A 16,512-nucleotide genomic window follows, 5' to 3' on the forward strand; every position below is an offset into this window, starting at 1 on the left:
TGCCGTCTGGACTTACCCTTGTGGGAAATTTTTAAATTATACTAATTCAGTCCATTTATTATGGATCTGTTCAGATTTTCTGATTCTTCTAGAGTCCAGTTTGGTAGTTCGTGTTTTTCTAGGAATGCATCCATTTCATCTGAGTTAGCCAGTTTTGTGTCTTACAGTTATTCATAGAATTCCTTTATAATTTAAAAAAAATTTTTTTTTGGTGAAGTTGGTGATAATGTCCCATCTTTCATTCTTGATTTTAGTAATTATATTTTTTCTCCTTTTTTCTTAGTCATTCTAGCCAAAAGTTTGTATTTACCTTGCACTTTAAAAATTGCATTAACAGTAGTCAATTTATTTGCCTTTCCTTTTAGGGTTGACTTTTTTATCCCAGGAGTCTCTGTGGTTGGTGGGTTCTCAATATGCTCCAGCCCTAGGCTGCTGGAACAGGAGAGAATGATAGAACTGGCAGTGAAACATGCAAACCACCCTCCTGCTCTCTGGATCCACAATCAGGTGAGCAAACCTCTGTTTAAACTTGGAGACCTGGGCTCTCTGTCTCTCACAAAATTCAGCTCACTTAATCCACGTAAGGAACCTAGGCTTGGGTGCACAGGGCACACGCCCACAGAGAGCTGCCTTCCGTCCAGAATTCAGATCCCAGAAGGGGTATAGGAGCAGCATGTTTGTTTATTTTTTACTTTTTGGCTGTGCCACGTGGCTTGTGGGGTCCTAGCTCCCCAACCAGGGACAGAACCTGCACCGCACGCAGTGGAAGGTGGGGTCTTAAACCGGGGCCACCAAGGAGGTCCCCAGGAAGCAGAATCATTCTGATGCACTAAGGGTGATGCAAGGGTGCCCTGGGGCCGGGACATCCCTTCTAGGTCAGCAGACAGTACTCAGGTGAATCCTACTACAGAATTAAGGCATTTTACTTTATACGTGAGTTTTTGAAAATTGGCTCTCTGGGTGTCTTGTCAGTGGTAATTCTATTAATCAGATTATTTCATCCTCACTATCCTAAATGAAGGGAACTAAGCTACTGTTCTCTCATTATGTGGGGGGGAAACAGTCTCTGATCACATACTTTTCCTGCCCAGACCTGAGCACTGCTAAACCCGTGGGGCGGTTGCCTCTGTATTTCAGTCTCTGGAAAGCTCTTCACTCTTGAGTCTGAGACGGAGTCCACATTTGCCGCTAATGACTCATGGTTCACTGTGGGACTCAGCACAGCCCTATGCTGCTCCTCACTACCTACTAGAATTCTGATAACAAAGAGTGAGCTCAGAAAAGATTTGTCTTCTTGATTTCTGATCCTTGTCTTTTTTTTTTTTTTACTGCCATCCCCTTCATTACTAGACTGTGCCTTCTTTACTTACCAACAATCTCCATCCCATCCCAGGCACTTTCTTCTCCTCTTTACCAGAAAGGAGAATGGGTGCGTGCCTGCTTAGTCCTTAAATCTTGTCTGACTCTGTGCGACTCTATGGACTGTAGCCCACCCACCAGGCTCCCCTGTCCATGGGATTTTCTAGGCAAGAGTACTGGAGTAGTTTGCCATTTCCACCTCCAGGGGATGTTCCTGACCCAGGGACTGAACCTGGATATCCTGCATTAGCAGGAGGATTCTTTACCATGGGCCACCTGGGATCACAAAACAGAGTGTGCTGATTGCAAATATTGTAGATAAGACAAACTGATTTTGAAATGTATATGGATGAGAAACTAAGATGGCAAAAGCAGTTTTGAAAAAGAAGCCTAAAGTGTGAGGAATCATATTGCTCAAATTCAAGATTAAAATAAGGCTACAATAATCAATACAGTGTAGTATTGGTGAAGGAGTAGGCATACAGATCAAAGGGACAAATTAAAGCGTTCAGAAATAGACTGACACATACAACCTTTTGAACTTTGACAAAGGTGCTAAAGAAAGTCAACGGAGAAGCAGTGACGTTTTCAGCAAACAGTGCTGAGTAGTTGTCTGTCCATATGCAAAAATAAAACAGAACCCTGACCTAGATCTCACACTTTATATTCAAAATTAAAATATGTTGTAGGTATAATGTCTAAAATGTAAAACTATAAGGTTTTAGAAGACATAGGAAATATTCTGAACAGCAGGGCAGGCAGATAGTTTTTAGACATGACACAGAAAGCAAGATCCATAAAAGGAAAGATTTATATATTGAATTTAATCAAAACTAAACCTTTTTTTTCTGCAAAATACACTATTAACAGAAGTTAAAAAAACAAGCCACAGCCTAGGAGAAAGCGCTTGCAAATTAGATATCCAACAAAGGACTTGTATCCAGAATGTATAAAGAACTCAAAAGGCAGCAAAAAGAAAACAAACCTAATTTTTAAATGGACAAAGGATTGAACACTTGCCTAAAAAGGATATTAGAATGACAAGTAAGCAGTGAAATGACAGTCCACATCATTCATCATTAGGGAAATGCAGGTTAAAACCATACCTAGTGGGCTACGTCTGCAGACCTGTTAGAATGTCTGAGATTTAAAGTGTCGACCATGGCAAGTGATGCCAGTGACGTGGAGCAACTGGAACTCTCATGTTGCTTATAGTGTCAGCGGGAGTGCAAGGGCTACAGCTGTCCTGGAAAACACTTCTGCAGTTTCATGTGAAACCAACACACACTTGACGGAATACCTAGCGGTGTGATTCCTGGGTATTCATTCTAGAGAAACAAAAGAATTGTTCATACAGAAATCTGAACGTGAATCTTCATAGGGGTTCTATTCATAGTCCTCAAAGCCTGGAAACAATGCAAACGTCCCTCAGCAGGCGAATGGGTGAAGGAGCTGCGATGCATTCAGACAGCACCCAGGCAGACCTTGCTGTGCTGTGTTCCACTTTACTACACTTTATGGGCAATTGTGTTCTTGGGGACGCCAGAGGATGAGGCGGCTGGATGGCATCACTGACTCAATGGACATGAGTTTGGATGGACTCCGGGAGTTGGCGATGGGCAGGGAGGCCTGGCATGCTGCGGTTCATGGGGTTGCAGAGAGTCAGACACAACTGAGCGACTGAACTGAACTGATAATTGAATTTGTGGCAACCCTGCGCTGTTAGATGTTTGTTGGCATTTTTTTTTAAGCAATAAAGGTTTTCTATGAAGCAATTTTTTTATTAGTGTAATTTACAACATTGTATTAGTTTCAGATGCACAGCAGTGACTCAGCTGTTCACAAGTGCATGTGCGTTCTTTCTCAGACCCCTTTCTCTTCTAGGCGCTTACAGGCACTGAATGCAGTTCTCTGCTGTGCAGTGGGTCCCTGTTGTTTACTGTCTTAATTGTAGTAGCGCATGGATGTAATCCCACACTCTGCATTTCTCTCTCCCCTGCTTTCCCCTTTGGTAACCATAAGTTTGTTTTGTATGTCTGTGAGTCTGTTTCTCACAGAAATGTTTTGTAAATACATTTTTTGTATCATCTTTTAGACTTCATATGTGATATATGATATTTGTGTTTCTCTCTCTGACTTACTTCGCTTAATATGACGATCTCCAGGTCCATCCATGTAGCTTCACGTGGCATTATTTCATTCTTTTTTGTGGCTGAGGAGAAAAGGAAAGATATAAGCATCTGAATGCAGAGTTCCAAAGAATAGCAAGAAGAGATAAGAAAGCCTTCCTCAGCGATCAATGCAAAGAAATAGAGGAAAACAACAGAATGGGAAAGACTAGAGATCTCTTCAAGAAAATTAGAGATACCAACGGAACATTTCATGCAAAGATGGGCTCGATAAAGGACAGAAATGGTATGGACCTAACAGAAGCAGAAGATATTAAGAAGAGGTGGCAGGAATACACAGAAGAACTGTACAAAAAAGATCTTCACGACCCAGATAATTACGATGATGTGATTGATCACTGACCTAGAGCCAGACATCCTGGAATGTGAAGTCAAGTGGGCCTTAGAAAGCATCGCTACGAACAAAGCTAGTGGAGGTGATGGAATTCCAGTTGAGCTATTCCAAATCCTGAAAGATGGTGCTGTGAAAGTGCTACACTCAATATGCCAGCAAATTTGGAAAACTGAGCAGTGGCCACAGGACTGGAAAAGGTCAGTTTTCATTCCAATCCCAAAGAAAGGCAATGCCAAAGAATGCTCAAACTACCGCACAATTGCACTCATCTCACACGCTAGTAAAGTAATGCTCAAAATTCTCCAAGCCAGGCTTTAGCAATACGTGAACCATGAACTTCCTGATGTTCAAGCTGATTTTAGAAAAGGCAAAGGAGCCAGAGATCAAATTGCCAACATCTGCTGGATCATCGAAAAAGCAAGAGAGTTTCAGAAAAACATCTACTTCTGCTTTATTGACTGTGCCAAAGCCTTTGACTGTGTGGATCACAATAAACTGGAAAATTTTGAAAGAGATGGGCATACCAGACCACCTGACCTGCCTCTTGAGAAATCTGTATGCAGGTCAGGAAGCAACAGTTAGAACTGGACATGGAACAGACTGGTTCCAAATAGGAAAAGGAGTACGTCAAGGCTGTATATTGTCACCCTGCTTATTTAACTTCTATGCAGAGTACATCATGAGAAATGCTGGGCTGGAAGAAGCACAAGCTGGAATCAAGATTGCCGGGAGAAATATCAATAACCTCGGATATGCAGGTGATACCACCCTTATGGCAGAAAGTGAAGAGGAACTAAAAAGCCTCTTGATGAAAGTGAAAGAGGAGAGTGAAAAAGTTGGCTTAAAGCTCAACATTCAGAAAACGAAGATCGTGGCATCTGGTCCCATCACTTCATTGGAAATAGATGGGGAAACAGTGGAAACAGTGTCAGACTTTATGTTTTGGGCTCCAGAATCACTGCAGAGGGTGACTGCAGCCATGAAATTAAAAGACGCTTACTCCTTGGAAGGGAAGTTATGACCAACCTAGACAGCATATTGAAAAGCAAAGACATTACTTTGCCAACAAAGGTTCGTCTAGTCAAGGCTATGGTTTTTCCTGTGGTCATGTATGGTTGTGAGAGTTGGACTGTGAAGAAGGCTGAGCGCTGAAGAATTGATGCTTTTGAACTGTGGTGTTGGAGAAGACTCTTGAGAGTCCCTTGGACTGCAAGGAGATCCAACCAGTCCATTCTGAAGATCAGCCCTGGGATTTCTTTGGAGGGAATGATGCTAAAGCTGAAACTCCAGTACTTTGGCCACCTCATGCGAAGTGTTGACTCATTGGAAAAGACTCTGATGGTGGGAGGGATTGGGGGCAGGAGGAGAAGGGGACGACAGAGGATGAGATGGCTGGATGGCATCACTGACTCGATGGACGTGAGTCTAAGTGAACTCCAGGAGTTGGTGATGGACAGGGAGGCCTGGCGTGCTGTGGTTCATGGGGTCGCAAAGAGTCGGACACGACTGAGCAAGTGCACTACTACTACTACTAGCCCGTTGCATTTGTGTGGTGGCTTTTCTTTATCCGTTCATCTGTTGATGGACAGCTAGGTTGTTCCCGTGTCTTGGCGACTGAATACTGCTGCTGTGAACATAGTGGTGCCTGTATCTTTCCAAATTAGTTTTCTCTAGATATGCCCAGGACTGGGATTGCAGGGTCAAATGGGAGCTCTAGTCTTAGTTTTTAAGGACCTTCCATACTGTTCTCCATAGTGGCTGTATCAGTTTATATTCCTACCAACACCCTCTTAGTATTTCTTATTTGTAGACTTTGTGATGATGGTCATTCTGACAGGAGTGAGGTGAGGTGGTTCCTCATTGTAGTTTTTTGATTTGCATTTCTCCAGTAATTAGTGATATGGAGCATCTTTTCATGTGCCTGTTGGCCATTTGTGTGTCTTCTTTGGAGAAATGTCTGTTTAGGTCTTCTGCCCATGTTTTAATTTTTTTTTCCTTTTTATATTAAGCTGTATGAGCTGTTTGTGTATTTTGGAAATTAACCCTGTTGGTAGCAGCATTTGCAGATATTTTCCTGCAGTCTTTTTGTTTATGTTTTCCTTTGCTATGCAAAGGAAAGCGTTTAATTAGGTCCCATTCTTTTATTTTTGTTTTTTTGTTTCCATTACTCTAGGAGATAGATCCAAGAAAATATTGCTCTGATTTCTGTCGGAGAATAGCCTATGTTTTCCTCTAGGTTTTATAGTATCTGGTCTTAACATTTAGGTATTTAATCCATTTTGAGGTTTTATTTTTCTGGACGGTGTTAGAGAACATTCTTATTTCATTATTTTACATACAGCTGTCCAGTTTTGCCAGCACCACTTTAGTCAAGAGACTGTCCTTTCTCCACTGTGCATTTTTGCCTCCTCTGTCATCGATTAATTGGCTATAAGTGTGGATTTATTTCGGGGCTTACTGACCTTTTCCTTTGATCTGTCTGTCTATGCCAGTACAAAACTGTTTTGATTGCTGTAGCTTAGTGTTAATAGTATAAAGTATTTTTCAATTAAGGTATGTGCATTTTTTTAAGACATAATGCTATTGCACACTTCAAAGACTGAAGTATAGTGTAAGCATAACTTATACTCACTGGGAAAACGAGCAGTAGCTGTGCTCCAGCACGTGGCCCAGTGATACAGAACCTGCTGCCAGTGCAGGGGATGCAGCTTTGATCCCTGAGTCAGGAAGATCCCGTGGAGACGGGAATGGTAACCCACTCCAGTATTCTCGCTGGGAAAATTCCATGGACAGGGGAGCCTGGCGGGCTACAGTGCATGGGGTCGCAAGGAGTGCGACATGACTGAACGTGCACAGGCAGGCACTCTTGATTTCGGTGCTTCATGGCAGTGGTCTGGAGCCGGATCTGCAGTGTTTCCCAGGTCTGCCTGTATTTGTTATTCAGCAGTAAAAACAGATCGGCTGCTGACGCACAATCCAACGTAGGTGACTCTCAGGGGTGCTGTGTTGCGTGAAAGAAGCCAGTCTCATTTGTGCTACAGTCTGGAAGACAGAAACACAGCAATAAAAACAGACCAGTGCTTGATGGGGTAGAGCGGGGAAGGGTGGGAGCAGAAAGGGATAGATGGCAAAGTGGAGTTTGGAGGTGCTAGCGGGACTGTTCAGTATCTTGGTTTTGGTGGTAGTTGCACTTCGCTATGTTTGTGTTAAAATTCATCAAACTGTAACAAAAAGAAAAACAAAACTGTTACTGGAAGATAATTTTAAAAACTAAAAGATCTCTAAACCTACAGCAGCATAAAAACATACTCTTAGGCTCACACGCACACTGTGTCAGTTTAGGCACGTCTCCAGCTGCTTGCCTCAGCGTTTCCATGGGAAGTGCCTCTTGTCACATGTGTTCCCTGCGACCTTCTGTGTCCTTCATTTGGTGTGGTCTTGGCTACCTCGTTCCTTTTTAGATTCTCTGTGGATTTTCCCCTACTTCTATCTCCAGAATGTATCCTGAACTGATAACACACGCCCTGGGGGCGGGAGTGGCAGGGGCGCCCTGTGCCCCGAGCTCTGATAAAAGGAGCTCAGCCACCCCGGCCCGCAGTGCCACGTGCTGCCTCCGGCCGTCGGCCACCCACGTGACCTGGACCTGGTCCTGGTCCATAGCTCCCTGTTTGGTTTCATGGCTCATTGATGTTTCAATGAAGGAATTTATTCTAAGAGGCTGTAGAAAATCTCCGAGTGGCGTTGCTTGAATGCACATCCTAATCGTGGTGCCTGCTCCACTCTGCCCAGTGGGAGTTGCAGGCAGCCTTTATGAAGTCAGGTTTTTCTTGGAACTGTTCTCACGTGGCTGTTTTCCTCCTGAGGATTTGTCTTTATTAAGCTATCAGAGTGGACAATAGTGGCACGTGAGTGTCTGGGTGGCAGCAGGCTGCTCTGCTGGGACGTGGAATAAAGTGCCATAAACGTCTTCCTTTATTGTATCTAATTTGGCTCAAGCTCCTGGCAGGGTAAAGGGTTCTAGACAGCTATTGTGTGCTGGGCTCCAGTTGCTGTGAAAAAGTTGTTTATTTCACAAGTAGAAAATCTATACCCAAATTAGATACATTGCTGTGTAATTGGAGGTAATGTCCCTTTACGTGCTTGTGTTTTATACTCGACAGTACTTTTAAGCCTCGTGTTCCTGCTACCCTGGCGGTTTTTATTGATCAACAAAAGACAAAGATGGCTTTTGATTCTTTGCAGATGCTAGCAAATTAGGAGATAGATCTCCTGAAGATCATCTTGTCACTAAAGAGACAACAGGCTTCTTGAGTATTATCTTTCCCTGGGGCACATTTTCTTGCCAACTTTAGAGTTGAAAATACTCTGGTTTCTAAAAACAATAACCTAAAGGCTTTGCTTGTTGTCATCACTAAACACGCTGAAGGTGACCATTGGATAAAATGTCTTCTCTCCCATTTCTTAGCCTCTTTTACTCTTCGATTTTTACCGATAAAGAGAGAAATATATAGGCAAGCAAGAAGGGGAGGGGGTTAGACAGGGATGAACTCCACTGTTGTCATTAGGTCAAGCCTCTGCAGATTTCTGTTTTCGAGACTTGTAGGGAAGGAGCATTTTAAAAGCACCTCGTAGCCAGTGTTGCAGTTCCTGGGTTTTAGTTATTCCTAATGGAATGTGCCCTTGCTGCTAATTTCTTATGTCAAAAAAGAAAACTCATATACCATCCTTCATGTAAAAATCTCCTATATATTTAAAATAGTTCAGTTCGGTTCAGTCGCTCAATTGTGTCCGACTTTGCGACCCCATGAATTGCAGCACGCCAGGCCTCCCTGTCCATCACCAACTCCCAGAGTTCACTCAAACTTATGTCCATCGAGTCGGTGATGCCATCCGGCCATCTCATCCTCTGTTGTCCCCTTCTCCTCCTGCCCCCAATCCCTCCCGGCATCAGGGTCTTTTCCAATGAGTCAACTCTTCGCATGAGGTGGCCAAAGTATTGGGGTTTGAGCTTCAGCATCAGTCCTTCCAATGAACACTCAGGACTGATCTCCTTTAGGATGGACTGGTTGGATCTCCTTGCAGTCCAAAGGACTCTCAAGAGTCTCCTCCAACACCACAGTTCAAAAGTATCAATTCTTCGGCACTCAGCTTTCTTCACAGTCCAACTCTCACATCCATACATGACCACTGGAAAAACCATAGCCTTGACTAGACGGACCTTTGTTGGCAAAGTAATATCTCTGCTTTTTAATATGCTATCTAGGTTTAATAGTTAAGAATAGTTAAGTTCAGTTACCACCCCCACCCCCCACCCCCCACTCAGAGAGAGGATTTCCATTCATTTAGCAGCTCTTGACCAAATTATTTGTGAATTCAAAGAATTTTCATTTTTTCTTAGATTTCTAAATTTTAACTCTTTGAGTGATAGAGCCCCAAATTAAATTCATATCAAAAAGTACTTACTGCATACTTGTCAAGCAGGGTGCTGGGTGAGTGCTCAGCGTTGGCCTTCAGAATCCTTAGGAGGGAGTCCACTCAGTTGATTTGATCAGGAATGCCCCTGATATAAGATTCTTGATTCCTTTGGTGACAGGAAAGGAGGAGGCAGGCGCCTCTGCGTCTTTTCTTCTGTTATAGCCACATGACCAGAACACCCTCCATGTGGCACTTGGTGCCAGGGGCCTCCCCACAGTGTCATGCGATGCCCACCACACCCCAGGGGCAGTGAGCAGGACGGGGGTGGGAGCCCATTTTCCAGGTGTGGCAGCAGAGGCTCTGAGGAGCACACGGGCTTGCTGATTCCTAGGGGCTCTGAATAAGATTCAGCCTTCTGACCCCTAGATCAACGTGTTTTTCTCCAAACTAGGGGTTCTCAACACTGCCAGATCCAGTGCCCCCTTCCATTTCCAAAATGAAATTCAGAGTTCATGTAATCAGGTATATTAAAAAAAAAAAAACCACATCATCAGTTCAGTGGGCCAGTCTTGTCCGACTCTTTGCAGCCCCATGAACCACAGCACGCCAGGCCTCCCTGTCCATCACCAACTCCCAGAGTCCACCCAAACCCATGTCCATCAAGTTGGTGATGCCATCCAACCATCTCATCCTCTGGCGTCCCCTTCTCCTCCCACCTTCAATCTTTCTTCAATCTTTTCAGATGAGTCAGCTCTTTGCATCAGGTGGCCAAACTATTGGAGCTTCAGCTTCAACATCAGTCCTTCCAGTGAACACCCAGGATTGATCTCCTTTAGGATGGACTGGTTGGATCTCCTTGCAGTCCAAGGGACTCTCAGGAGTCTCCTCCAACACCATAGTTCAAAAGCATCAATTCTTCGGCGCTCAGCTTTCTTCACAGTCCAAATCTCACATCTATACATGACCACTGGAAAAACCATAGCTTTGACTAGACAGACCTTTGTTGGCAAAGTAATCTCTCTGTCTTTTAATATGCTGTCTATAGTATAAAGTATAATACAAAGGAGAAGTAAAGGAAAGTGATCCATAATCAGACTGTGCTTCAGCATAAAAATGGTGAGTGACGTGAAAGTCACTCAGTCATGTCTGACTCTTTGCGACCCCATGGACTATACACTCCATGGGATTCTCCAGGCCAGAATACTGGAGTGGGCAGCCTTTCCCTTCTCCAGGGGATCTTCCCAACCCAGGGATTGAACCCAGGTCTCCTGCATTGCAGGGGGATTCTTTACCAGCTGAGCCACCAGGGAAGCCCAGGAAACTAGAAGGTAGGCTGAAGCAGTCAGTCAGGCTCCTGCTCCTCGGCGTAGGATCTCCGCATGTGAATACACGTCTGCAAATGCAGATGGTGCACAGCTGTCGCCAGGACCACCCATGCGTGCTGCACCCTTGGATCCGGTTTTCTAGAACAGTGAACGTGCTTGGTAAAGTTTTGGACACAGTACCATACAGTCTACATGGCAGTAACATTCTGGAAGATTCAGGTGACATTAGATCCGTGCAAATACTCCTTTCAGGTTTTTTTTATGAAATGAGTTAGGGTCTGGTCTCAGATCCTTGCGAACTGGTTTCACCTCCATGAACGTCCTGAAGATCGTTCAGAAAGACATGCAGGGTAGCCTGTGTGCGTTACAGATCACAGTGTGCTGTCAGACCGGCTTTCTGACTTTAAAAAGTCCTCATTTGTTGTATCTGCTGATTGCTGTGGTGTAAATGCCCCCCAGATGGCTGGCATCAAACTACCCGCAGAAACTGGCCCACGGATCTCCTGCAGGTTTAGCCGTTTGCTTAGTAGGAGCAGCTTTGGGACACCCGAGTTCACATCCGGCATCTCGGGCACCGCCCTCTAAATGCCAGCTGGGTTCCTCAGATCACGGTTACACCCTCCAGAATGCCCCCGTTGGGGCAGCGTGGTCCCCCTGGAGAGCCAGCGTGTGCAGCTCTGATGGTCACCCTGGTGTAAGTGTCCTTACCCGGCGTAGCCCCTTTGCCTGCAGGGGTGGGAGTGGTCCTCACCTCCTGCTTCCAGGCTGTCCCCTGGGCCCAGGGCCTCTGCACAAGCCAGCTAGTTCATCACCCAGAAAGTCAGCATGTGGCAGAGTCCCTGAGGCAGGCCTCCTTGTCTCCATCCGGCGTAGCTGTGCCACCTGCGTCACGAAGGTGGACGCGCAACAGCCTGGGTGATGGGCGAGTGGAATCAGTTCATGGCCCTACAGCCACTGTGAGTGAGTGAAGATGGGCCTAGAAACTGATAGACACCCCGGGGGCGGACACTCAGCCTTACTACGGACGAGCATTTGGTGTAAGGCCTTTGCCACAGAGGACTAACGTCTCTTCTCTGTCCCCCGCAGTGCACCCTGGACTCTGAGGTGGCTGTGAGAGTCGGGGGGGAGTTCTTCTTCGACCCGAAGCCCACGGACGCCTCCAGAAACCTAGTGTTGATCGCGGGAGGTGTTGGGATTAACCCCCTGCTTTCCATCCTGCGGCACGCGGCCGACCTCCTCAGAGAGCGGGCAAGCAAGGGACAGGGGTATGAGATGGGGACAGTCAGACTGCTGTACAGCGCGAAAGACACCAGCGAGCTCCTGTTCAAGGTGGGGAGCAGTGTGCGTCTCGTTTAGCTGGGCGTGAGCAGGCTTGTGGCACGGGCCTTTCTTCTCTCCATTCGCTCTTCTCTCCAGCAGTTCAAACCAGAGGCTTGAAAGGCTGAACCCTGTTCAAGAGAGAATTAATCAGCACATCCTATCCTGCCCAGAACTATTTAAAAAGCTAGTGCTAAGGAGGCTCCCAGTGCAGTGACAGAAGAGGGCAGGTCTGGCGGGCTTGAGTCTGGAGGTGGGTGAGCAGAAAAATTCAGCCTGCCCCTGGGGCTCCCCAGAGGGTCAAGAGGCCTACGAGTGGGCTGGGTGCCCCAAGAGTAGGTGTGACCCAGCTCAATACGTGAAACCCCCATCAGCTGCATCTGCAGGAACTAAGTCCCTCTGAGGGAGAAGCCTGTCGCTCTGGGTGGCTTTGCAGCTGCAAGGATGAACAAAAGAACAGAAACAGTTAAAAGACACAACTGTGGTCACTGAAACTGCTGCTTAATTGCCCACGCCTGAGAGAAAAGAAAAAAGCAAAATCTCCTGGAGAGTTAGTAATATGCTTGTTAGCATATTCAGATTTCAATTAAAGGCAAATAGCCCCCCGCACTCAGATTGCTCTGGCCTGCCCGGCTGCAAACAATGCCTCTCTTAAGTGGAGAGCCGAGCAGCGGACGTGTGCAGAATTGGCAGTGGAGCTTCGGCGTCCGGGGGGTGCACATCTGTTTTGGTTTTTTAAAATTGTCGTGTGACCAAATACGTTTGACATTCCAGAAAAATATCCTCGATCTAGTAAATGAATTTCCTGAGAAGATTGCCTGCAGTTTGCATGTTACAAAACAGACGACACAAATCACTGCAGACCTCAGACCGTACATCACGGGTGAGTCCCCAAAAGGTGTTTTCACCGTCTCCGTGCCATTGCCGTGTGGATGTACCAGTTGGTTGAGTGTAAATGCTTTATTGTTGGGATTTGCTGGCTGGGAATGTCACTACCTGGGGGATTGAGAGAGGATTCATTATGGAAACATAAGGAGAGATTAGTTGGGTTCACTTATTATATACAGATCTCCTGCTGCCTATATTCAAAATTTATTTTCTGCATTTTTTAGGGGACCTTTGCGTCATTGCTGTAACATGCATACAGAGAATTTATACTCCAGCTTTGACTGAATCAGTTCCATTTGCCATGAATAGTCATTTAAATTTTTCGTGGTTTCCCCTCCTGGAAGGATTTCTCACAAAGCAGTTTAGTTACTTTGCTGAAGGCAGTTTTGAATCTGTCCCAAAGACCAGCACGCTGCGCGGCCCTGTCTGGAGAGTGTGTGGTGACCGGCTGCCCGCGTTGCTCGCTGTGGCTTCAGGAAGCCTGGAGACACGCTCTCAGCTGGGATCCGGCCTGGACGCCCGCAGGAGCCAATGCGTGGATGACTTGGGGCACAACCTCTGGGCCCAGTTATTGAAAATAAACTCTGTTGCCAAGTTGTGGTCAGTGCTTCCTCCTTTCAGTACAAACGCATCTGGCTCAACTTGGTGTCTATTCTGTGTTTTCGGCAGAAGGAAGAATAACGCAGAAGGAGATAAGAGATCACATTTCGAAAGAGACCTTGTTCTACATTTGTGGTCCACCTCCCATGACAGACTTCTTCTCCAAGGAGCTGGAGAGCAGCCGCGTCCCCAGAGAGCACATCTGCTTTGAGAAGTGGTGGTAGCGGCAGGCGGGGCCGGGAGAAGGAGGCAGATGAGGCCTGCGAGGCTCACACACAGGGCGCTCTGTGGTTCGGCCTGTGATTTTCCTCTGCCCACTCTCTTTTTAAGGCTGTGGACTCTGCCCAATTGGAGAAACAAGTAAAAGCAGCTGACAGTTAAAAGATAAACTTGTTGCAAAAACTTCATTAATTAAACTGATTTTTATTACATTGACTTTCTTTTATGAATAACTGATTATCTCATGGTGTACCTTGAATTGGTCAATACATATTTTCTCTCAAGGGAAAAAAGATACATCCTTCACCCATATGAAACTACTGTTTTGTGTGTGAAATGCAGGCTCTTTAAATTATTTGACAGCCATGTATGTATCTTTTGTTGAATAAACGTAAATGTGAGATCATTTGGAATGGTTTCTGTTGAATGTCTTAGTTTACCTTCTTGTGGCCTGCAGCCTCGTTTCTTGAGACTGTTAAAAGTTGGGTTTGGAAATAGAAAGCTGTTGGGAAAACTGCTTTAGGGTATTGAACATCCAGCATATTTGCTTCTGTTAATGAATATCCTAAGTATGTATCCTGACTGTGAGTTTCTCCTCAGATGAAACCTTTTCTGAGGCCCATGTCTTGGTTGTCTGTCTCAGCGCTCCACGTGTGAGGTGGCTTCTCTTCCGGGACCGAGGTGACGATGAGTGCTGTGTTCTCTGTGATTCTGCCCTCAGTGTCTGGGCTTGATGGGCTGTACAAGTGTGCTCAGGATTGATCGCGGGGTGCAGAGCCGATTCCAAGTCCTGCTGCTCTGCCTCATATTTCATTCTTTGGCCAGGGTTGTTCCTGGCACCACGGCTTTTGAGTGGCTGAAAGAAAGCAGCTACCATTTTAAGTGCTTGCTAAGCCTGGGGTCAGGAGGCGGTCCCCAGAATGGGTGGAGAGAGTTGAGAGCCTTGTCTGAGGCTTCCCTGGTGGAACTGCTAAAAAGAAGACTGTACTCCTTATTTTTGTGTAGATTTTTAAAAATCTGAGAAATGTCCCCAGGCTCAGGCCAGGCCCTCCTTTCTGTGACAAGGACCACGGCTGGCTTCTTGGAGAACCTCATGAGGTGCATGGGGTCTGAGAAGAGAGGTAGACCAGTGTGGGAGGTGCAGGGACCATGCAGAGTTTAGTCCTCAGCTGAGGAGAGAGGGCAGGGGGCCCTTCCTCCTCTCCAGGGCAGGTCTCGGGGACTCCAGGGCGTAAACACATCATTCATCTGTGGGGCCCCGTGATGGCTGGCATCACCACGCTAGCCTCGACTAGGACGTTTTGAATTTTGTTATGTTTTAAGCAGAGGTCATTGGTCAGCTATTTCAATACCAGATTTGATTTCACTAGGAGCGAAGAAGAACTAAAGAGCCTCTTGATGAAAGTGAAAGAGGAGAGTGAGAAAGTTGGCTTAAAGCTCAACATTCAGAAAACTAAGATCATGGCATCTGGTCCCATTGCTTCATGACAAATAGATGGAGAAACAGTGGAAACAGTGAAAGACTTTATTTTGGGGGGGCTCCAAAATCACTGCAGATGGCGACTGCAGCCATGAAATAAAAAGACACTCCTTGGAAGAAAAGTTATGACTAACCTAGACAGCATATTAAACAGCAGAGATATTACTTTGCTAACAAAGGTCCGTCTAGTCAAAGCTATGGTTTTTCCAGTAGTCATGTATGGATGTGAGAGTTGGACTATAAAGAAAGCTGAGTGCCAAAGAATTGATGCTTTTGAACTACGGTGTTGGAGTGGACTCTTGAGAGTCCCTTGGACTGCAAGAAGATCCAACCAGTCCATTCTAAAGGAAACCAGTCCTGAATATTCATTGGAAGGACTGATGCTGAAGCTGAAGCTTCAATACTTTGGTCACCTGATGCAAAGGGCTGACTCATTTGAAAAGACCCTGATGCTGGGAAAGATTGTAGGTGGGAGGAGAAGGGGACAACCGAAGATGAGATGGTTGGATGGCATCACGGACTCAATGGACATGAGTTTGAGCCAAGCTCCAGGAGTTGGTGATGGACAGGGAGGCCTGGCGTGCTGCGGTCCATGGAGTCGCAAAGAGTCGGACAGGACTGAGCGACTGAACTGAACTGAGGAGCAAAGGGGGGCTTGTGACCTGATGGGAACGTCGGAGTCCATTCAGGGCAGCGGTCAGCACTGTTCGGAAGTGGCGGGCGCACGGGGGGCTCTGGCTCCTTGGAGCCCTGAGTCAGGAGGCCCCGGGGTGTCCAGGCCACGGGCTGGGCCTGAGGGCTGCGCACTCAGGAGGCCAAGGAGCTGGAGACGGGAGGGGCAGGGACTGGGGCAGTGCGCTCAGGCCCAGGCCCAGGCGGCCCTCCGGAGGAGATGCCTGTGCAGGGGGCCGCCCTGGGCCTTTCCGTGTCAGTGTGGGGTGCTGGGGCGTCTGCAGCGCGGCCTGGGGCAGGCTCTGTGTTGTCAGAAAACCAGGGCCGCCCGCCCTGGGGCACCCAGCTCTGCCCGGCAGGCTGCCTGCGACAGCTTATGGCGAGCTGCGGTGCCGGATCCATGGTCTCCGGAGGAGAAGACACCTCTGGGACCAAAGGCCGTCTCATTCACGAGAGCCTTGGGTAGGTGTTCATTGGAAGTGACAGATAAAGCTTCTGACACGGACATCAGAAGGGGGTAGAAAGAGTACCCACCCCCACTGTTTTAAGCAGGGCATTGGATACTTCTCAGCTGACAGCTGAGAATAGAGAAAAAGAATACTTCGAGGTCCTAAGAGCTCCCCCAGACCCTCCCCCAAGACAGACATCCTGAGATAACCGGCCCCAGACCAGCCAGGGAGAACGGGTTCTGGGCAATGTCTCTGGGCGAGGCAG

At 46.6% G+C, this 16,512-nt stretch overlaps 1 protein-coding gene across 4 annotated transcripts in view; it reads left to right on the top strand.

Moving 5' to 3' along the window:
- OXNAD1 (oxidoreductase NAD binding domain containing 1) overlaps positions 1-14,057 on the top strand; it is a 51,860-nt gene extending 37,803 nt beyond the window's left edge. For 2 of the 4 annotated variants that reach the window (XM_024978398.2, XM_010801745.4), the window contains 4 exons: positions 366-507; positions 11,709-11,951; positions 12,714-12,822; positions 13,497-14,052. In XM_024978398.2, the coding sequence (XP_024834166.1) occupies positions 366-507; positions 11,709-11,951; positions 12,714-12,822; positions 13,497-13,651 (649 nt within the window). In that variant the 3' untranslated portion in view covers positions 13,652-14,052. Of the gene's footprint in view, positions 1-365; positions 508-10,576; positions 11,317-11,708; positions 11,952-12,713; positions 12,823-13,496 lie in introns of those variants that run through there. The other 2 variants (NM_001035090.1, XR_003030191.2) reach the window with 2 other exon arrangements.
- Positions 14,058-16,512: the final 2,455 nt, after the last annotated feature.

Source organism: Bos taurus, chromosome 1 (assembly GCF_002263795.3).
Source record: "Bos taurus isolate L1 Dominette 01449 registration number 42190680 breed Hereford chromosome 1, ARS-UCD2.0, whole genome shotgun sequence".
Taxonomy (NCBI): domain Eukaryota; kingdom Metazoa; phylum Chordata; class Mammalia; order Artiodactyla; family Bovidae; genus Bos; species Bos taurus.